Genomic DNA, 22,659 nt, shown 5'->3' with positions numbered 1-22,659 from the left:
CATACCGGAAAATGCAAACAAAAGTGCAAATAACAATAAGGAGTTAATGGAAATGAGAGCCAGTGAGAAACGAAGAATTCAAGAGGAATTTAAAAAGCGGATGGGATTAAATATTGATAAACCACTCACAGGATATGGAAGCACAAACGATGGTAATACCGCTAGACGTTTTTTTAAACATTTTGAAACTACTTCCGAAATAACCGGAATTAGTATGGATTTACTGCAAAAGGTCAATATTATTCTAATGGCGATAAATAGCAAGCATAAAGTGAACGCAACAAAATTTGGAGAGTATTCTACAAAAGTTTCTAAATTACTTTTGGAATTATATCCCTGGAAAGAAATGACACCTACAGTTCACAAGATATTATGTCATGGAAAGGTCATCATAGAACATAATATTCTGCCTTTAGGAGAGCTTACAGAAGAACCCCAAGAATCGAGGAATAGAGACTTTAAGCATATTCATCAGTTTAGCTCAAGGAAGTGTTCTAGGCAGTCTCAAAATGAAGATATTTTTAATAATCTGATTCTATCTTCTGATCCTGTTTTATCTACTATAAGGAAACGTTGGATTTGCTACAAAACGTTAGCATTTGAAAATATTCATGAATTTAAAGATTTACTTTATCTTTTAGATATGGACTACTGTGATACCGATTATTTTACAAAATTATATTAATTTATAAAAAAAATAAATAAAGACTATTTTTATATAAAATAAATACTTGTTAATTTTTTTTAGGGATAAAGAATAAAAGATTAATCGTAAAAAGTGGCTGTAAAAATTCATAAAAATTTAGGTAGTAAAACATGCCTAACAAATGTATGGATGAAAATAATAGTACTAGGTAAATTCTCTAAAAGATGTTGAGTTTTCCCTAATTAATTTGTCACTTAAAAAACATTAGGTAGGCATGTTATATATCAATGGAAAGGTAATTTTGTCTATTTTTCAAAACTGTATATAATTTTTGAAAATTAAAAAATTCGCGGAATACTTTTTTAAAAAAAATTAAAAAATGTTTTTTATTCAGTTTTTGCGAAGATACAAATTTTTCAAATTGCAATAAAAATTTTATTTATGAATATTTTTTGATGAAATTTTACAGTTAGGTAGATTTTTTTACTCAAAATCCAAAATTAAATAAAAATTTCGAATTTTTCTTATTAGAAATCCCGGAATTCCCAAAAAAGTTTTAAAAAATCCCAAAAATGGGATTTTTTGGTTTTTTGCCTATTATATCCATACCAGGGGCGGGGTTATCGAAACCCGTTACAAAATGATTAAGAACATATTGGGTCATATAAAACAGGTCACTATAATTTGATATCGACTATGCGATTTGAGAATTTTTGCTCAAAATTGAATTTTTATATAAAAATAGGGTTTTTTGGATGGATCTGGTCCCCTCGGTATCAAAAATTTTTAGGTTTTGTTTCATTTATCGTATTTTATGTAAAGTCAGCTTTTCAAAAAGTATAAATTCTATATACATCTTCTTAGAAACTTTTTAGATAACTTAAAAAGAAAAAGATACTTTTTTCCCCAAAAAATTGCAAAAAATCGCCTTTTTTAATTTTTTAAATTAAAATGCCTATAACTTTGGACTCAGTCATGATTTTTACATAATTCTTTCACTGCTTGATATATAGACTTGTTGTTAAGCGAATAAAAAAAAATGGCGAAAATCGGGAATATTTGGACCCGCTATTATCAAAAAACTAAAGTAAGGACGGTAAAAATTTTAAAATTTTAATTTTCAAATGCGAATATCTCCTAAACTATAAGAGATAATTTACTGCTACGATGAGAAGATTCTATATACGAAATTTTTTTTAAATCGGAACTCAAATGAAGAAATAAGATCGTTTTAAAAATTTAACATAGCCGAGGTGTCCTAATTTGAGGACCCCCCGCCGGGCCCCTGGTTGGCCTATAAAGTCCAAATTCAAAACCTAAACTCGACAACACCTCCTCTTTGTGCATACCAAATTTCATTAAAATCGGATTAACCGTTTAGAAGTTACCGAATTATTTCCCTCTTTTTTTTTCCTATACCACTGTGCGTTGTTGCTTTGCTCTTGTTTGTATACAGTAAAGAACAAGAACAACGTATTGCTATTGCTGAGCGCTCTATGTGTGTTTTAAAGTGAACCAAAAAAGTCGATGTTGTAATCTTGTTCGTCTTAACCCCATAAAATTATTCCCTTTCCCGATATTGACTATTGGTCAAAAAGCTAACATAAGTATGAAGCCATAACTTTAGAACAGTAAATAGCAGAAACACACTCAGTACCTCAATACAAAGCTAACATTTTACTTCAAAATTTGTATTATATACATAATTCTTGTTACTTTAAGCCAAACAAAGTTACACCAGATTTTGTCTCCAAAAACGTGAATTGGTCGCCGTAGGAGCGTACTTCGTATATTTTGATACGATGTGATAAATATTACTCAATTTATGCGGTTAAGACGAACAAGATTTCGACATTTTTTTCCCTATAAAAGATCCGGTCAGTCTAATGTGTTTAAAAAAACACAAAGGCTATAGCTAAACGCATTTACATAAATCAAATGAGTATCAAGCATAAAGGGTTTGGGCACCCTTTACTATATACAAACTATGGTTCAAAATATATACTGCTCAATAGTCTAATCTATTGACTAATCAAAAGTCCAATCTATACTCTGATGTACAGGCAAGGCAATATACAGATCTATAGTCCAAACTATAAATAAATCATTAGTTTAGACTATAAACTGATCTATTATTTAGATTATAAACTTATGTAAATTCCAGACTATGGACTTATTTGTAGTACAGGCTATAAATTGTTCTATTGATCCAGAATACCAGTCTATAAAATTATTTATATTATAGACTAAAAAATTATCCTGATTAGACCTTTAATTCTACATCTATTCTTTTCGATGTATGTGATTGGGAACGGACTGATCGTTTAAATCCAAATAAATACTTATGTATATATTATATATTTTGTATTAAAGATAACACTTAAGTATGTAGAATTTTGTGCATTTTTGAACTCGTGTAGTGTGTTATTATTGTATTTGAAATGAACTCGGCTCTGATTATTAAAAAAACAATCCATAACATTTAATTAGCTATTAAGATGTTCGTTCTTCTCTTTTCTCTCTTGGTATTTGATTCAGTGCTCTGAGTAAGTATATTATCTAAAAATAAATTAAAATCATATAATTAATCTTCATTCAGTATCTTACTATGAGTTTGGCTTACCCGTTTTTGAAGTTTCAATTTTAGATTGATAATTAAATCCGCTATTAGGATACTGTGTTAAGCTTGGATATAAATGACGAGCATTAATAGCTGGTAAATCATCATACGTATAGGTTTTCTTGGGAAACGTGGAAGGCTGTTCAGTTTTAGGGACCCCGCTAATAAGTTTTCGAAAAAAATAGCTAATACCAGTACATATACTTTCGCCCAAACCTTTACCACCGCTAGTAGTTCCACTAGTTGCTAAGAATAGTGTTGCAATCAACAAAATACCAAAAAATATTCGGAAGTTCATTGGAAGTTTTTTTGTTCTTAACTGAAATACGTTTTTCTATTAAATGATTATCATTTTCCAAATAATTGCTATTATATATTATTTGTTTATTATATTATAAATAATTTTAGTCTGATAACAGTTAACCCTAGAATACATATAATGCTCATTAAAACAAAAAGATGTTTATAATTTTCATTGGAACTAATAATTTATAAAATATTATTGTTATATGTTATGTTTATTTTTATTAGTTTTAGAAATATTTATTAGTTATTAGAATTAATAATTGGCTAGTTAGTGCCAGACAAATAAAAAACATGATTATTTTGTAAATAAAGCAATCTACTCGTTTATTCACCATCGATAAACTCAGAAATGGAGCATCTGAATCCATATATAACAAGTAGGAAAGTATAGTCGGGCATGGCCGACCATATAATACCCTACACCATGAGTATATTTTTAAAATTTTTATTTTTTTAAAGAAACTTTTACGTTAAATATTACCATAATTCCAAAATATTTAAGCAATTTATTGATAAAAAACTAAAATTTCTAAATGAGGCTTTATATAGGTCAAATATGGGCCGATCCTCGGTAAATTTGGTAAAGAATATATTTTTAAATAACAGTTAGTTTTGTTAAAGTCCATTACGATACAAATGGTTACAAGTCAATTTTAGACGTTTAAGACATTTTTGAAGAGGGGTTTGTATGGGGGCTAGGGCCAAATAAGGGCCGTTCCTTACGAAAATCTGCAGTGTCATTTATACATATATAGAACTTATTTATGCCAATTTTCAGAGAGATAATAGAATATTTGACGTAATTATGGCATAAAAAGTACAAATCGGGAGGTACGGTTGTATGGGGGCTAGGTGAAATAATGGACCGATTTCAACCATTTTCAATAGGCTTCTTCTCTGTGCCAAAGAACATGCTTGGTCCAAATTTCATCAAATTATCTTGAAAATTGCGGCCTGTACCTTGCGCACAAGGTTTACATGGACAGCCAGCCAGCCGGAAAGACGGACAGACGACTCAAAAAATGATTCTGAATCGATCGGTATACTTTAAGGTGGGTATTGGACCAATATTATTTTAAATCTTTACATGGTAATGAAAGTTTTTGTAATAAAGTTTTAAATTTCTACGTCAAATAGTGTCAATGTTTTAAATATCATTCAATATCTTTCTAAACTTTTTAAGTGGTTACGTTAAAATTGAATCAAGGACCTTAATGGTTACTGGCCACCAGTAGTAAAAGTAGTAACAGAATTTTATGCAACTAATATACGTAAATACTTTAAAATATAAACTTATGCATAAATTTATTTCTAAATCTAAACGCCAAAATAATAATTATAAATATGAAAACAATAACATATTACTAATACAATTTAAACGATTCCATATTTTTCTGCAATTGTTTCAACATTTCATCTACCGAATCATTTGGCTCGTTCTTCTCAGTTCTTTTTGTAGTATCTTCTTCTAAAAGATGGTCAAAATTTACGACGCTTGATTGAATTTCTTTTAACATTTTCTGAATACTTTCGTTATTGTAATCAGAAATTATTCCAGTGTTGGACAAAGTGTTATCCCTCTCAGAAATGTGTTTAACATCAGAAATTGGTTTTGAATCATAATTGGAATTAATGTAATCAACTATCGAGGTAGTGCTTTCAGTAACTATTTCTTCAAAAACATTATCTAAATTACCAACATTGGGTTGTATTTTATCATAATCTTGACGAATGTTTTCTTTACTATTCGAGGTCTTTTTGGATGTAATCATGTCGAAAAGAGTATCGTCATCAAGAAAATATGATTTAGGATCAGTATTATATATAGAACTTGTTGTTGTATAGGGGGTATTTATAATGTAATTTAAATCATATGTATCTACTGGACTTTTTGTTGTTGTAGTTGTCAGTTCCTTATTTCTGATTTTTTCGGGATATTTTGAAATATCATGAACTACATTAAAAATGGAGAAGAAATCATTGCTCAGTGCTTTGCTAATGGAGTAACCCACGGCATAATTTCCAGTATCTAAAATAATTTTTAATTATACATATTAAAATTAAAGTTTTAAATATACAAGCCCTCCATACTTACCTTTATTGTGATCTGCAGCTTCCTCTTCTTCTTTGTTAGGCACATGATATGAACCTGTATGTGTACTTGTTCTACTTATATATACGGGTCTGTAGCTATATCGGTAAGGTGTACTGTGAAAGAAACCATGAACCCAGCCACCACTGGTATGGGATCCTCCATGGTTGCCTCCAAAGTGGCTACTTTTACTGCTACCAAAACTACTACTCTTACTACTACCAAAGAATCCTCCTCTTCCACTAGAACTTCTACCACCGCTTCTTCCACCACTTCTACCTCCACCCCCTCTTCCACCTTTAGCTTCTGTTGTAGAAACTAATATAGATGCAATTATAGCACAACACACAACTACTAATATCTTATGCATTACACAAAGTTTATTTTTTCACAATTATTATTTTAATTTTGTATAAATTTCATTTAGCAGCGACTTTTTACTTTGCTGTTCTTTTTAAAAGTGATAAGAATTTGTCTTTGGTTTTCTTAATATACTAGTACTCTCAATTTTTCAGAATCATATTTTGTAATGCCGATAAGAAACATATATAAACATATATATACTTATAAAATTTCTAGTACTTTTGCAATAATACGAATTTATTTGTCTGCAAATGTAGCTAGAAATGAGTCCTAAACATGTAAAATCCTAATATATACTATAAATTTCTTTGTAAGTTTGTTTATTTGTTTGTGCGTCAATCACGCCTAAACGGATGAACCAATTTTCTTTCAATTTGGAACATAGAATGATGTATGTCTGGAATCGTCAATAGCCTATATAACTTTCCGAAAATTGGACTAGAAGGGGTAAATAAAATAATTGAAAACGACGAAAAACGGAAAAAATTGGTATTTTGTGCATAAAAATTTATTTTTGGCTATTTTAATCCAAAATTATTTTCGATTTTGCATTCTAAAATGTCAGAAATATGTATTAGCACAGTTGCGTTGCGAAAGTTGGAACAAAACTGGTATCAAAAATTGGGAAAAGAGCTAAATACTGGGAAAATCGGTACTTTTGTGCTTACACTGAAAATAATCCATGTTCAACTTTACGAAAAAAAATTTCGTAACTTATATTTTCGTAATATTAACAAAAATTTCGTGCATAATGCGAAATATTATTTAATTTCTTTCTATTTTTACGAAAGTACGAAAACCTTTCGTAATATTTTTTTCTTAAATTTTAGCGAAACTAAACATAATGATATTTATTATATTATGATTAAATAAAACTTCGACATTTTTATAAAATTTAAGAAAAAGTATAATATTATTCTTGAATTATTTTCATAAAAAAATTGAAATTCGTGTGGAGAATAATTTTGAACTAAAATTAGAAAATTTATTTTAAAATGAACAAAAATTTTTGAATTAATATTTAGTAAATTTTACCATATTTATTCAAAATTCCCTTTTTATACCCACCATCAAAAAAGATGGGGGGTATATTGTTTTTGTCATTCCGTTTGTAACACATTGAAATATTCGTCTAAGACCCGTAAAGGTATATATATTCTGGGTCCTTATTAGATTCTAAGACGATCTAGCCATGTCCGTCTGTCCGTCTGTCCGTCTGTCTGTCTGTCTGTTGAAAACACGATAGAGTCCAAACAGAAGCAGCTAGCGAGCTGAAATTTTGCACAGTTACTTATAGTTGACTCAGTTCGTTTGGTATTGAAAATGGGCAATATCGGTCCACGATTTCGCCTAGCCCCCATATAAGGCCCCCCTTAGAAAATGTTATTATCGCCCATAACTTACTAACAAAAGCATCAATAGCGGTATAATTCGGCACAAACATGTTTTATGGGGACATAAATCTTTTCGTAGAATTTTATAAGGATCGGTCAATAATTGACCCTACCCCCCATATAAAGTCCCCTTCAGAAAATGACTTTATCGCTCACAACTGACTAACAGAAGCAGCAATAGCGGTGTAATTCGACACAAACATGTTTTATGGTGACATAAATCTCTTCGTAGAATTTTATAAGGATCGGTCCATAATTGACCCTACCCCCCATATAAAGTCCCCTTCAGAAAATGACTTTATCGCCCATAACTGGCTAAGAGAAGCATCAATAGCAATGAAATTCGGCACAAACATGTTCTACGGGAACATAAATCTCTTCGTAGAATTTTATAAGGATCGGTCCATAATTGACCCTACCCCCCATACAAAGTCCCCTTCAGAAAATGACTTTATCGCCCATAATTGACTAACAGAAGCATCAATAGCGGTATAATTCGGCACAAACATGTTTTATGAGGACATAAATCTCTTCGTAGAATTTTATAAGGATCGGTCAATAATTGACCCTACCCCCCATATAAAGTCCCCTTCAGAAAATGACTTTATCGCTCACAACTGACTAACAGAAGCATCAATAGCGGTGTAATTCGGAACAAACATGTTTTATGGTGACATAAATCTCTTCGTAGAATTTTATAAGGATCGGTCCATAATTGACCCTACCCCCCATATAAAATCCCCTTCAGAAAATGACTTTATCGCCCATAACCGGCTAAGAGAAGCATCAATAGCAGTGAAATTCAGCACAAATATGTTCCACGGGAACCTAAATCTCTTCGTAGAATTCTGTAAGGATCGGTCCACAATTGACTCAACCCCCCATACAAAGTCCCCTTCAGAAAATGACTTTATCGCCCATAACTGCCTAACAGAAGCATCAAGAGAGGTTTTATTTAGCACAAACATGCTTTATGAGGACATAAATCTCTCCGTAGAATTCTATAAGGATCGGTCCATAATTGACCCTAACCCCCATATAAAGTCCCCTTCGGAAAATTACTTTATCGCCCATAACTGGTTAAGAGAAGCATCAATAGCAGTGAAATTCGGCACAAATATGTTTTACGGAAACTTAAATCTCTTTTTAGAATATTATAAGGATTAGTCTGTAATTGACCCTATCCCACCTATAAGGTCCCTTTCAGAAAACGACTTTAATGCTCATATCGACCTTAAGAAGCATATATATGACAATAATATTCGACATACAAAAGTTTTATAGCAACTAAAATCATTTTCATAAATTTTATAAGGATGGGTCCATTATTGTCTGACCCCCCAAATAAGGTCCCCTTTAGGCAATGAATTCATCGCTCATTACTACAAAATTCTACATAAACAAGTTTCGTGCGAGATAAAATCTCCCTATCAATTTTTATAAGGATCGATCCTTATAATCCTTATCTCCCATATAAGGTCGCCTTGACTTTAATGCTCATATCTGCTCATAACATATATATAAAGCAATAAAATTCGACATAAAAAAGTTTTATAGGAACTAAAATCATTTTCTTGAATTTAATGAGAATGGATTTATAATTGACCTTACCAAGGTCCCCTTCTGAAAATGATTTTAAGACTTATTACTGACTTAAAAATGTGAGTACATCAGTAAAATTGTACATAAACATGAATGATTTGATGGTGGGTATATAAGATTCGGCATGGCCGAATATAACACTCTTACTTGTTTTCAATTTACGTATGTAAATTATTTTTTTCAAGAATATTTTGCATTATACTAAAAACTTTCGTACATATTACGGAAGAATTTCGTGGTGCGGAACAACGAACGATTCGTACAATACATTTTTCGTGTATATAAGGCATGGATTTTTTCAATGTGAAAACGGATTTTGATATATTCTAACGCGAAATTATTTTCGATTTAGTTACTTAAAAGCCGTTATACACGATTGTTAGATTCTACAATATTGTCAGTAAAATGTTCAGAAAATATCTAACAACCGTCTGAACTTACAATTTTTCTTTTGCAACGTTGTCAGACTGACAATACTGAAGTATTTTGCTATAATCAATCAAAATATATATTTTAGAAAAATTTATTAAAATGGGTAAAAAGGGGAGTTCGTGTTTTATATAAGGTTCACACCTAAATGGCTGGGCCGACTTTAAGAAATTTTAAACAGAAATATATCTTTACTTAAAAGTTTCAATTGATTTTAGCATTATACCAAAAAATTAAAAAATGTAATACGGAACTCGGTAAAATTATTATTTTTTAATGAAGAAACAAAAGTAATTTCTTATATAGTTAAAATTTTAAAAATTTGAATTTGAAACATAAATCAGAAAAGGAAAAAATTAGTACACACTTTTTCTTTACGTCAATGAATATTATTTATGTTAAGGCCCCTTCAATTTAAATTTTATGTAGAAGGATACGGATGCGATCGTTTTAACACGACAAGTAATGAAACCTTACTATATTGAGTAAAATACTGATGGAAAATTTGACATTCGTATGGCTCTCTTCGCCGTATTAGATCAGGGATGTATTTTTATGTAAACTCAAAAAACTCAAAAGTGAAGTGTTTAGATCTTACTTTGTTATTGTTTTATTCCAACCGTGTAAACATAAAAAGTATAAATCATACGACTTTAATTATTTTTCTTTGAAATACGGATGGAATTTCATGTTACTTTTTCATTAGACTTAACGTACGTAATGTGTGAACTTGTGAAGGCTCCTTAAGGAAATATATTTTGGTTTTAGCTTTCTTAATTTTTAGTGAAGTACCTTTTAAAATGCTTGGAAGAGTGCATGCTCTCATGCTTTAAATGAGAAAATGATTAAAAGTCTTAAATATTAACATTTTTTCCTTCCACAACACAAAAATAACATTAAAAAATAACATTTAACAAAGCAATATCGCTAAAAATTTTGAAGCTAAATTTGAAAACTCCAAAAAATAAAGCTTGTTTTACTAACTACTAAATATACATACAACATTTACCACAAATATAATGTTTGTAAACAAAATTACTATTTCATAATTTTTGTACGATATGGGTGAGCTTAATCCCATACAAGGTCCCGTTTCGAAAATCACCTATCGGATTTCAGCATGGTGTTTTTTAATAAAAAACTTGAGAAAACTTATTTCTTTAAATACTTATTTCATCAATTGGTAATCACACTCCTATTAACATACTTTTCAATGACTATTACATATCATTCTGATTACTTAGAATCATTCTAATAACGTTTTGTAAATAGTGTGTTGTTTGAATATTTTCTAACTAGTTAGTCAACTTTTGCGTATACGTTTTTTTCACTCATTTACATTAATTGAATTCTCGAGCTATTTGTAATTGTATTGTTTTAAGTACTTGGGTTCAATGACTTCGTCATATTGATATAATGACTTAAGATGCTACTGTGTTTTAACACCTTGGTAATGAAAGTTTTTCGTGGGAAGGTGTTTCAATGTATATAATTTTAAATTTACTCTATTTAGGAATTGTTAAACTTTTCCTTTTTAATTTTTCGCAAAATAAAGACGACCTCTTTGTAAAATTTGTAATACAAATTTTGTAAAATTTATAATACAAATTTTGTAAAATTTATAATACAATTTCCGATAACATTTAATATACTTAAGATAGATAGTATTTAACAATTCTATTATTTGTGTTTGACATCGCTGTTAAATTTTTAACCTGAGGGACATATGCGAAATACATTAAATTATAAAAAAATATTTCCAGATTTTATACCTTACAATATGATACATACGTATAATATATATGGACTTTCTCACAAAATATATAAATTGGAACTATGTCTGTCAACATATTAATTTAAATTAATTTAAACAAATCAATTAGCATTTGACTAGTACACACATACTGAAAAAAAAATAAATACATTTTTGGGTCAGTATAATTGAATCTAAGGATATGTATGTAACAATCCTCATATATCTTTTTTAAACATTTGCTTTCGTATCGATTTTTCGTTTAATATCGCATCCCATGTTCAATTTTACTCAATTTTACTTACTGGACGTGCGGATTCAGGCATTTTCCAAAGTTATATTTAGGTGATTTTATGTGTGGACCTTTTATGGGAGCTATGACCAATAATTGACCGATCCAGAAAAAATGTCAAAATGGTTTAAAGGAATACAAGACATATCCAAGTTGAATTTTTTCCTAATAGCTTTATAATTCAATGAAATAAATGCGTTTAAATGATTTTCGACAGTGAATCTTATATGGGAGCTATGATCAATAATGGACACATCCGGAAAAAATTTATAGGACGATTCATATATTGTGTCGAATTTTATCAAAATAGCCTAATTAATCAAAGAAATATATTTGTTTAAGTGATTTTTGGAAGTTGACCTTATATGGGAGGTATGACCAATAACGGACCGATCCGGAAAATTTTTTTTTATCGCGATAACTTCATAATTCAACAAAATATGTACATTTAAGTGATTTTCAGAAGAGGAACCTTTATGGGAGCTATGACCAATAAAGGACCGATCCAGATAAAAATTGGTAGAATGGTCTTCAAGTAAAATTATGACTTAAAATTCTATTATGTAAGTACATTTTTCCTAATAATGCAAGTTTTTGTTGGCAATAAATATATTATGATTTTTTCATTTTATTTTCAACAATAAATTTAGAAAATGAATATTTTTCTCTACAATAACAATTATAATTGACGTAATTTGTAAAAAAAAACTTAATTAGAAAAATACGTAATATACTTACTTACAAACGTAATATTCTGTAGGGTATTACAAGACTTTATATATTATCCATGAATCCAACAGTGTGGCCGCCTTCATAACTTAAATTTCTTTAGATAAATTAAATTATATCGCATTTCTGGTGCAGCATGTACGACGATACGTACAATCATATTATTTAAGTCAAATGGCCTCTAGACTTGAATACAAAATGTGACAACGTTGATCATTGTATTAAAAGACAGCAAAGTGGAATGATCGCATAAATAGTCTAAGGTCTAAACTAATTTCATATAAAGGAAAAACAGAATTAAATTGTAGCTGAAAAAAAAATAAATAAAAAGAAACTTTTTAAAAACATAAGATATATAGTATGAAGTGTAAGAAAATATTAGTGAAAATATTAATCATTGCGATTGCATTATTGTCACTATGTGAAGCACGTGGTGGTAGGCGTGGCGGTTCTTTTGGTGGTCTCTTTGGCAGCTGGCGTAAATATAAAAAACCTTCAAGTGGTGGTGGAACATCACGGCGTATTGTAAGTAGTTCACCGGTACACACACCGATTACGAAAGCCATGCATGAGAATAAAAAATCCAGTAGTAGTGATAAATTTCAGAAAAATTTTAAGGGAAGCAATTATTATAATACGCCTCCACTACCAACAGGAGGTTCATATTATCATAATACTGCCGCTTTGCCGGTAAATGCTATATATGTTGCTCAAGCTCCACCCAGAGGATCAGGTATGTTGTTATTACCCTACAACATTAAACTGTTTATATCATTGTTCCATATTTTTTTAGAATTTGGTGATTTTTTAACCGGCTATCTTACCGGCCGCCTCTTAACTATGGGTTTTTCTTCACCCCATTATCATGTTACTCATGTCTATAGGGACAATCCATCAGCTGCTGAAAATACTGCCAAACCAAATAATACTAATACTACAGAAAAACCTTTTAATGCACCATTGGCGGAAATTACCACAACAACAGTAAGTTCTGGCGAGAGAGAAACTAGAAATACCACCACTACCCAATTACCATTAAGTACAACAGAACCGCCAGCACCAACATATGGTATAATTTGTATGCCCATGTTAATAAATGAAATAAATGAAAATGGTGAAACGGTACAAAATGAAAGAACTGTTTGTTATCCTGCACCGGCGCCACCTACACCACAAAATGAAATGAAATCAAAACCAGTTGAAATAGCTGGTGATATAATGGATCATTAATAATTTTATTTCAGCTTTAAAAATAAACTTAATTTTTAAATTTCTTTTTTTTAATAAAATTATGTATTACACTTGTAAATATATGTATTTGCACGTGAAAATTAAAATTTCATGTTGTTTTTCTTACATATATACTAGGGTATTCAATTATTCGGGTTTTTGTGTTATTCGGTTTATTCGACAAATAATTAATTGAGGTTTTACGTTAGCCGGTTAATAATCGGATAATTAAAAATTATTCGGTTATTCGATGTTATTATTGCTTTTAACATTAATTTTTTTCATATACAACCTGTAACAATTTTGAAACAAGTATTCACACATGGAAAAGTTAATAAGCATGTGAAAATAGATTCCACTTATAGAATTTCGTACTCAGATTTTTATGTCCTTATAAAAGGATTTCAAAGTTTAAGGGACTACAAACGAATATTTAAAATATTCATATGTATTTTATAATGCTAATATTGGTATCAAATGAAAGCTGGGAATCTATACATTCTATCTATATTATTTACCTGTCTCACTTAGAGAAAAACCGAAAAACAAATTAAATTTAAAAATCTTTTATTTCCGACTCAAAAACTTTTAACTACTTTTTTGTGACAAATTTTCTGTAAGATTACTAATTCTTTCCTAATGATCTTAATGATTTGAAATAAATTATATTATTTCGAAGCTGAGGAACTCAGCTTCATTATGAAATTAATATTGATACCAACTTTTTAATATAAATTTGGAATTCCATCTTTTGAATTTGGATGTATTTTAAACTTTAAAGTCCTTTACAGAAGCAAAAGAGCTAATTATGAACAACTGAGTACACAGAGTTAATAATAATGGTCCACAGTTTACCGTACGCATAGATTTTTTCATGTTTGAAAATAACTTTTGCACGGTTTATAAACAAAAATATTTTTTTCACTCCTTTCACTTCACAAGAAATTACTGTTTTTAAGATTTTCAACTAGTTTTAGAATTTATACGTTCCATTGAACACTAGTTCAACTATAACTGTTGCTTAAAACCATTTAAAAATACTTAAGAATACAACAATGTTCCCAAAAAAACTGGTTATAAAAATAAAAGCGATATAATTATTTGCATGATTTCTTTTCAAAAATCATCAAATAAGTTTTCTTTATTATAGAAAATTGATTAAGAAATTAGGAAAAGAAGAAAATTTATTATAAAAATATTAAATTTTGTAGAAAAACATAGTAATTTTAATGCTAAATAGTGAGTTTTTCTTAATCGGTTAATTGATAGAAATTATTCGGTTTATTAGTTATTTGAAATTTGACAATTTTTATTTATTCGAACGATTAATCGTCAAAAATTAATTGATTAACTGAAGAACGATTAATTGTTTGAATACTCTAATATATACATATAAGATGTATTCGATCTGCCCATTGAGTTTTCTAGATGAGGAAGGCATTAGCTTTCAGTAGAAAAGATAAACCAGAAAAATAATGTTTGCGGAAACTTGTTTGCTTCAAAGATATTAAATTAGATTATAGAATTTTCTGCGTATATTGGATTGGAATAACTATTGAATTGTAAGAAAGCTATAATTGAATACACTCCCAGACATGACCCATTTTCTAGATGAACGACTCTTATCTTGGTTTATTGCAATCCGGTTGTAAAGAGGTTATACCAGTACCTCTAGTCCGCCAGGAGTATAGTCTGGTGATGTCGAATGTATCCCCGTTATTTTCGTGGATAGATTTGACATGAGGTCGAACCAAAGCACCTTATAATCTGGTAACACGGGTGGCCTGTTGGCCACAGGACTTTTTCCAGGCTGTTCAGTGGGTGAAGTATCCTTCGGGATCCACGTACTGGTTGAAACCAAAATTTTTGAAATGATGAAATATAAATTCTTAGGATAAGTATCCGTTACTCTTGTTTCTAGAGCAAAGCTGTGGATTAATAAAATTTTGTAATTGAGCTGATAATACAAAGATTAGGTATGTTTTGGAGTGAGATGTACTATCAGATACATCTATCTGATGGACTAGAGGGATCTTGAGTTGTATTTGTTGAGATGTCGGAAGTAATGAAGGAGTGATGGTGTCGGCATTGATGCATTCCTCATAGAATTAATAGGATGTTTTCATGTCGGCGCTAACAAGTGATTGCCTTCTCCTTTGTCGGGGTTAGGTTGGACTTTACTAATGACACCTGTCATTCCCCAACGGGGCTTCTATGGCAAGATATTGGATAGCTCGAGTACCTGAGCAAAGTTCACGAATACTGGACCGGAAATTCAATATACGTAAATTATTTCCTGCTTGTAAGATACGCAAAGGAAGCTCACAGAGTGGTTGAAAAAATACAACCGTGAAATAGTCCTACTCGCTATAAAATAAACAATTCTGAGGTTATAATGATTGTACGTGCTCTGAGTGGAAACACAGCACAACTATTGGACGTGCATATTCTGACGAATGTAGAGCGTGTGGAGAGGACAATGGAACTTGGAACATTTTATATGCTAGTGTCAGGCATTATTCAATTCATATTATTCCAAATAATATGATGGAAAACTTTTTAAGAATTACGTCCAGGAAACTGAATTTCTAAACATTAAAAAATGACCAAAGTATATTTCTTCGAATTTGATGATCCTCCTGTCAATCTAATTAAAAAATTCTGTTTATTAGATAGAATCATTCGGTTATTTTTTATTTCTTATTAATTGCTCCTTTGCAATTTATTTATTTATATTTATTCATTTATGAAGTAATAATTTATTGTACTACGTAAATCTGGAATTTCCAAGAATGACTGGCAGATTAAAAAATATAAAAAGTATGCTGATACGATGTCCGTAAAACAGAGATGTTTAATATTGAGATTTCATAGAACGCGTAAAAGGGTAAGAAAATTCTGCTGACGCTACACTATGCGTTACCATTGTGAGACTTAAGTCGTAATTTGATAATATTTCAAGTGTCCTGCCACTTTTTGTGAGCTCCTGTCAAAATGAACTAAATTTGCGACAAATTAAGCTTTTCCCCCTTTTTGAATGAAAGTAATATTTTATAAAACAAATAGAATTATAATTATCCGAGTTGAATTTTATCCCCATAACTTTATGTAAGTGATTTTCGGACTTTTTATGAGAGTCATGACCAATTATTTATCATCGATACATACAAATCTACATTTGTATTATGATTTCTGTTCATAATTTTATTTATAGATAAAAAGTGTTGGTTTATACCGATATATTAGAGGAAGTTATTACCGAATAATTCATTTCCGGATATATGCTGTTGTATGAGGCTATGAGAAATTTTGTGGTTGTGAACCGATTTTGCTGATTTTCAATACCAAACTGCTTAGGACGATGATTATTTCCAGTGACTTTGGTTTATTTCTTTAGCTAAGTTTTAACGTGAGGCTGTTTGGTTAATGATTTTGAATAATATACCTATTTTATGTCTACAACAGTGTTGTCAGAAAATGGATTTCAAATTATTCTTAAACTTTAAAGTCGAAGTGCTAAAATGTTCTACACAAAAACAAAAAGTGATAAACTTTCTTAGTATAACAAAACAATGAATTTTAATTGTTATAATTAAAATTATAATTATTGCTTTTTCCTTCCTTCTTTCTCTCGATAGTTGGGAAAATTGTGGGTAAATACATTTTTTTAATTTGGTGCCCTAAAGACCCTCTTCTTATATTGCTTCCTTTTCAATATGAGTTGTAAAACAATGTAGAAATAATGCTGTTTTAGTTTGGGCCATTTCAGAACTTTTTAGATTATTTTGGAGTTTATATGCCATATTTAATACACAAAAATTGTATCAAGGATCATGGTTAGTACTAGTGAAATGTAGACCGGAAACAATTTTCAGCCTTATCGGTCAAGAACTGCAGGTCTAAGTTACGCAATACTGGGTTTTATTGAAATGAGTGTAACTTTTCACCCAATGATCCTAGCAAATATTGCCAAAGAAGTTGAAGAAGTTCATTTAAACTTATTTTTTTTTTTCAAAATGAACTTAATGGAATGCATATGTAAAAAATAATATTTTATCTCAAAAACTTCTTCTATTGATTTAAATTGAATTTCGTAAACATATTTTACTAAAATTTGTAGACTTTAAAGGTTATAATATTAATAAACATATTTAACAAAATAAAATACTTTTGTGATAGATATATCATATTCTACACAACCAGAAATAACATAAAGCACAAATTCATGACTCTATCAGTTAATATATTGCTAAAACATTTGTAAATCGTTATTACATTTATATATTAAGTATAAATATATATTTATAAATACATATATACCAAACAAAATAAAATTTGAAACAAAAACTGAAATTGACTTTTTTGCATTTCTATTTATTAGTTTATATGTATATTAAACTATATTTTCCCAGTTTTATTTCCTCTGAACATATAAATACGACATAATAATGAAAACAAATTAGTCGCGTTTAATCTACAAAAGTGTTAAGAAAAATTTGTTTAAATAAACAATTTCATCAATGAAAACTCAAAAAAATATTTTTTTTCTACTAGTGACCGTCTTGATAATTCAATTGGTCCAATGCACTTGTAATAACAATTACTATAATGAATTTGTGTCTAAACTACGATTAAAAAGGGATTCTACAATAGAGCAGAATTTTCATTCAAATATGTCATTACATAGAAATCTTCATTATTTACCGGAAAATGCTATATATTGCACAGAACCCATCAATTCTGATACAGGTAATTAAAGTATTAATATTTTACACCATTTTTTAATTCTGATAAATTTATTTCTCATTTAGGACGATATGGATTTTTACGCAAATACTATTCAGCAATACAAGGAAAACCTGTTAGCTATGACTATACATTAGAGTGCATATATCCAAAATCATTAGAACTTCCTAGTTCGCGCGAAAAGAAACCATTAACGGGAGTTGAAAAATTCACCGGGGTCTTGCTAACGGAAGCAAAAAATTTTAAAGAGCTTTTAGAAAAAGTCGAAAGAGGTGAAAAAACAGAACCGTATAAAACTATAGATATTGATTTTTTGGCTGATGACATTTTTAATGATATTTTAAATGAAATTAATAATCCAAAACAAGATCCATTAGATAATTTGGAAGGTTCTGCTCCATATGGTGTTATTTGTGAACATCTAATTTTTAACGAAACAAATGAGCAGGGTATAGTGGTAGACATTAAAAGGCCGATATGCTACCCGGCGTCAAGATCATCATTGCCAACAACAACCACTTCACCAACAATGACCAAATATCCAACAGTAACAACTGTAACTAAAAGTAGTGATTCTAAATTTGTTGATAAAGCATGTCATATTCTTTGTTATACGGGTCTAATATATCAATTACTATCATGTTGCAAGTGATGCTATAAAGGGTAGAAAATTAAAAATATATAGATATTAATAAAAAACTTGTCTTGAGATAGAAATTTTATGACTTTTTTAAAATTATTATTTTCACTGAAAAAAATTTAATGTTACTCACACAGAAAAAAATATGACAAATTTTTTCTTAACAATCGTTTGCTTAAATTTAATTTCGATTTTTATAAATATTTTTGTTTGGATTTATAACGAATTTGTTTGATTCTCACACAGAAGGAAAATATTTTCTACCAAACACTTTATTGAAATAAGTTTAATTTTCAGTAAAAATTTTTAATGAGTCAATAAATGTTTTTGTTTGAGTTTTATATTTTTGTCAGAACATAGAATAAAAAAAATAAGTGTTTCAGTTTTCACAGTATAGTATAGTTCCTAGAATGTGAAACAAAATTGTTGTAAGTATATAGGTACCTTTTTAAAATTTTTGTTAAAATTCAATATATATTTTTTTAACAAAATTTTTGTAGATTCAATAAGAAATTTTATGTATTATAATTGCCAAAAATCAATAAATTATTTATCTGTTTCAGAAAAAACTTGAATTTCAGTACAAATACAAATAACTTGCGTTATTGTTTTAGTTAAAATAATTGTCTGGAAATAATGCGAATATTTATCAATGTTTTGAAAATAAGAAAAATCCGTTTACATCGGGAAAAGTTGTGTATCAAAATTTAAAACAACTCCGAAAATTACATCAAAATGCTTTTTATACATTCTTATGTAATTTTCTCGAAAACTCTGCAAGACAATTTCATGAAAATTATCATACATTCGTTTCTACACAAGACCTTGACTCTTGCTGAAAATTGTCAGAATCGGTCCATAATTTCATATCCCTCCAATACAAAAGCACATATCCCTGAAAATCTTCGCAAAATTTTACAAATTTAAATATTAGTCAATAAAATTCATAAAAAGAAACATTTTTTGGGTCGGTCCACAAGTGGACATAGCTCCCATACAAGGTCCCATCCCGAAAATCAGTTGAACGCTTATAACTCATTACTAAATTATGATATCCATATAAAATTTGATATAAGTATTGCCCTTACTTACCAAAATATTAGTTAGTTTAAAAGAAGGATGTACATATATACATCTAATCCGAAAAAATACACATAGGCCTCTATCAGGAATTTTGTACCCTCCTTAACCAGTGTCTCATTACAAAATGAAGATATCCATATAAAATTTGGTAGAGGTATTGCTCACATATACAGAAATATCACTATGAAAGTTTTTTCGGATCGGTCCATAATTGGTCATAGCATACAAGGTCCCCTCCAGAAAATCACTTAAACGCACTCCTTGCTAAATTTAAATATTCATACAAAGTTTGACACAAGTATTGCTCATATACACAGAAATATTACTGTGAAATTGTTTTCCTATCGGCCCATAATTGATCATAGCTCCTTTGCAAGATTCATTTAAGAAAAAAACTTAAAGACACATAACTCATTACCAAATAGTAATACCCATAAAAAGTATGGCAAATACATACTATTTTTGTACACAGAAATATTATTTAAAAAATTTTTTACGATCGGTTCATCTTTGTTCATAGCTCCCATTGCTCTTCATAGCACAAATATTGCTCTTATATACATAAATTACACTATAAAATTGTTTTACGATGATAATAGGTCCCCTCCAGAAAATCACTTAAATGCACAATATTCATTACCAAATAATTATATACAGAATTTTGAAATTTTGTCTTTATATACATAATTGGTCCCTTTACGAAAATCTCTTAAACGCACATTACTCATTATTAAATAAAGCTATCGATACAAAATTTGGTAACAAATATTAGTTTGGTATACAAAAATTCTTCGGCTCAGCCGCGTTTAGCACTCTAACTTGTTTAATTTTAATTTACACACAAAGTGTCTTATTGATAAACTTTAATCAAAGGTTTATAAATCAAATTTTCATACAAAACTTGTTCTATAATTCTATGATAAATGTTTATAAATAAGGCAGAAATAATTTAAAATTACATGAAAATGAAATGTTGCTAAAAAATTTTCAAAGACAGGCTTTTTTTGATTCTACTCGGGTTTACCATTCAGAAAATGGTATCGCTTCCCATGTATTTTTTTTTGTCACATATTGTTATTCTTACAAAAAAAATATATTTTTTTTTTAAATTTATAGGATCATTTGCATTGGCATTTTCTACTTTTCTACATTTCATTTTATTAGTTTATCTTAAATTACATATACATGCTTTACCAGATGTATTTTCTCAGAACATTTAAATACAAAAACACAATAAAAACCGATTAGTCGCGTTAAATCTGCAATAGTGTAAACAATAATTTATTGCAAGAAACAGTTCCATCAATGGAAATTCAAAAAAATAAAATTGTTCTACTAGTCATCTTGATAATTCAATTGGTCCAATGTAATTGTAATAATAACTACTATAATGAGTTTGTGTCCAAGCTACGACTGAAAAGGGATTTAACAAAATGGAAGGAATTGTTTCCAAACATGTCCTTTCATAGAAATCTTCACAATTTACCGGAAAATTCCATATATTGTACAGGACCAATAACCTCCGGATCAGGTATTTTAAGAACCTACTCCTATAATTAAAATTTTTTAATATAATGTATTTTTTTAAGCACGTTATGGATTTTTACGAAAATACTATTTAGTAATAAACGGAAAACCTGAAAGCTATGTCAATTCATTAAAGTGTATATATCCTAGATCATTAGAATTTCCTGATTTGGCTGATGAAAAGCCATTAAGGGGTATTGATAAATTCCGTGAAGCCTTTCTATTAGAAACAAAAAATTTTAGAGAGTTTTTAGATAAAGTCAATAAAGGTGAAAAACCAGAGCCATATAAAACTATGGATATTGAAGCTTTGACGGATGATATTTTAAATGATATTTTTCATCACAAACCAGATCCTTTAGACGCTTTAAAAAGTTCTGCTCCAAATGGTGTTATTTGTGAACGTCTAACATTTAGTGAAACAAATATAGAAGGAATAGTTACAGATATTCAACGACCCATATGCTATCCGGCCCCAAAACCACCGTTGCCAGCAACAACCACTTCACCGACAACGAAAAAATATCCAACTTTAACTAAAAGTAATGATTCTAAATTTGTTGATAAGGCATGTCAGATTCTTTGTTATGCGGGTCTAATATATCAATTACTTGCCTGTTGTAAGTAATACTTTTGCCCTTCATTTGGAATTCCTAATTTGCAAAATATTATTCAAAAAAATATGTAAAAAATCTTATATTTTTCCTCCTTTTTCATCAATTAAGATTGTTCATTTTTTATTAAGCATTTTAGTAGAAAATTAGAGAAATTTATTACAATGAAAATAAAATGATTATTTAATACAATTTAAGTTTTTACTATAAAGACCGGTATGTTCGTAGTTTTTCAATTCAATTTATTGTGATGATTTGTTTATAAAGTAAAACACACGAAACAAATACATTAAACTCAAAACAAAACTAATGCCACTAAAACTAAAAAAATTAAATAAATTAAACAACAACAAAATTGAGAACTATATTTGTAATAAAATAAAAGCTAAACGTTTTTGAGAATTAATTTTACTACGTATTTGTAAATGTGGTGTTTTTTCGGAAGGGGGGTTACGTAAATACGGTTATAGTGATGTTAAATAAATTTATTCGGAAATATATTTATACATATATAACCCACCATAAAATTAGGTGCCATTATTTAAAATTATTATTAAAATATTATATTCTAATAGCCTTGTAGGTCTGTCTGT

At 29.3% G+C, this 22,659-nt stretch overlaps 5 protein-coding genes across 5 annotated transcripts; 3 read left to right on the top strand and 2 right to left on the bottom strand.

The window, feature by feature from the left end:
* Window positions 1-2,985: 2,985 nt before the first annotated feature.
* LOC124418503 lies at window positions 2,986-4,069 on the bottom strand. Its single transcript, XM_046945079.1, has 2 exons — window positions 3,270-4,069; window positions 2,986-3,205 (listed from the first exon to the last, which is right to left on the bottom strand). The coding sequence occupies exons 1-2, from the start codon at window positions 3,562-3,564 to the stop codon at window positions 3,129-3,131; spliced, it is 372 nt and encodes a 123-aa protein (XP_046801035.1). The 5' UTR covers window positions 3,565-4,069; the 3' UTR covers window positions 2,986-3,128.
* A 779-nt stretch (window positions 4,070-4,848) lies between these two features.
* LOC111681066 lies at window positions 4,849-6,134 on the bottom strand. The gene is made up of 2 exons (XM_023442782.2): window positions 5,668-6,134; window positions 4,849-5,601 (listed from the first exon to the last, which is right to left on the bottom strand). Exons 1-2 carry the CDS (start codon window positions 6,032-6,034, stop codon window positions 4,937-4,939), a joined length of 1,032 nt encoding a protein of 343 aa, XP_023298550.2. The 5' UTR covers window positions 6,035-6,134; the 3' UTR covers window positions 4,849-4,936.
* Window positions 6,135-12,423: 6,289 nt separating this feature from the next.
* Window positions 12,424-13,563, top strand: LOC111681067. Its single transcript, XM_023442784.2, has 2 exons — window positions 12,424-12,959; window positions 13,020-13,563. Exons 1-2 carry the CDS (start codon window positions 12,587-12,589, stop codon window positions 13,454-13,456), a joined length of 810 nt encoding a protein of 269 aa, XP_023298552.2. The 5' UTR covers window positions 12,424-12,586; the 3' UTR covers window positions 13,457-13,563.
* Window positions 13,564-17,936: 4,373 nt separating this feature from the next.
* LOC124421438 lies at window positions 17,937-18,919 on the top strand. The gene is made up of 2 exons (XM_046956623.1): window positions 17,937-18,205; window positions 18,268-18,919. The coding sequence occupies exons 1-2, from the start codon at window positions 17,977-17,979 to the stop codon at window positions 18,852-18,854; spliced, it is 816 nt and encodes a 271-aa protein (XP_046812579.1). The 5' UTR covers window positions 17,937-17,976; the 3' UTR covers window positions 18,855-18,919.
* Window positions 18,920-21,183: 2,264 nt separating this feature from the next.
* Window positions 21,184-22,258, top strand: LOC111687461. The gene is made up of 2 exons (XM_023449903.2): window positions 21,184-21,456; window positions 21,515-22,258. Exons 1-2 carry the CDS (start codon window positions 21,231-21,233, stop codon window positions 22,078-22,080), a joined length of 792 nt encoding a protein of 263 aa, XP_023305671.2. The 5' UTR covers window positions 21,184-21,230; the 3' UTR covers window positions 22,081-22,258.
* The last annotated feature ends 401 nt before the right edge of the window (window positions 22,259-22,659 follow it).

This window comes from Lucilia cuprina, chromosome 2, assembly GCF_022045245.1.
Source record: "Lucilia cuprina isolate Lc7/37 chromosome 2, ASM2204524v1, whole genome shotgun sequence".
In the NCBI taxonomy this organism is placed as follows: Eukaryota; Metazoa; Arthropoda; class Insecta; order Diptera; family Calliphoridae; genus Lucilia; species Lucilia cuprina.
This window is presented reverse-complemented; position numbering and strand designations above follow the sequence as displayed.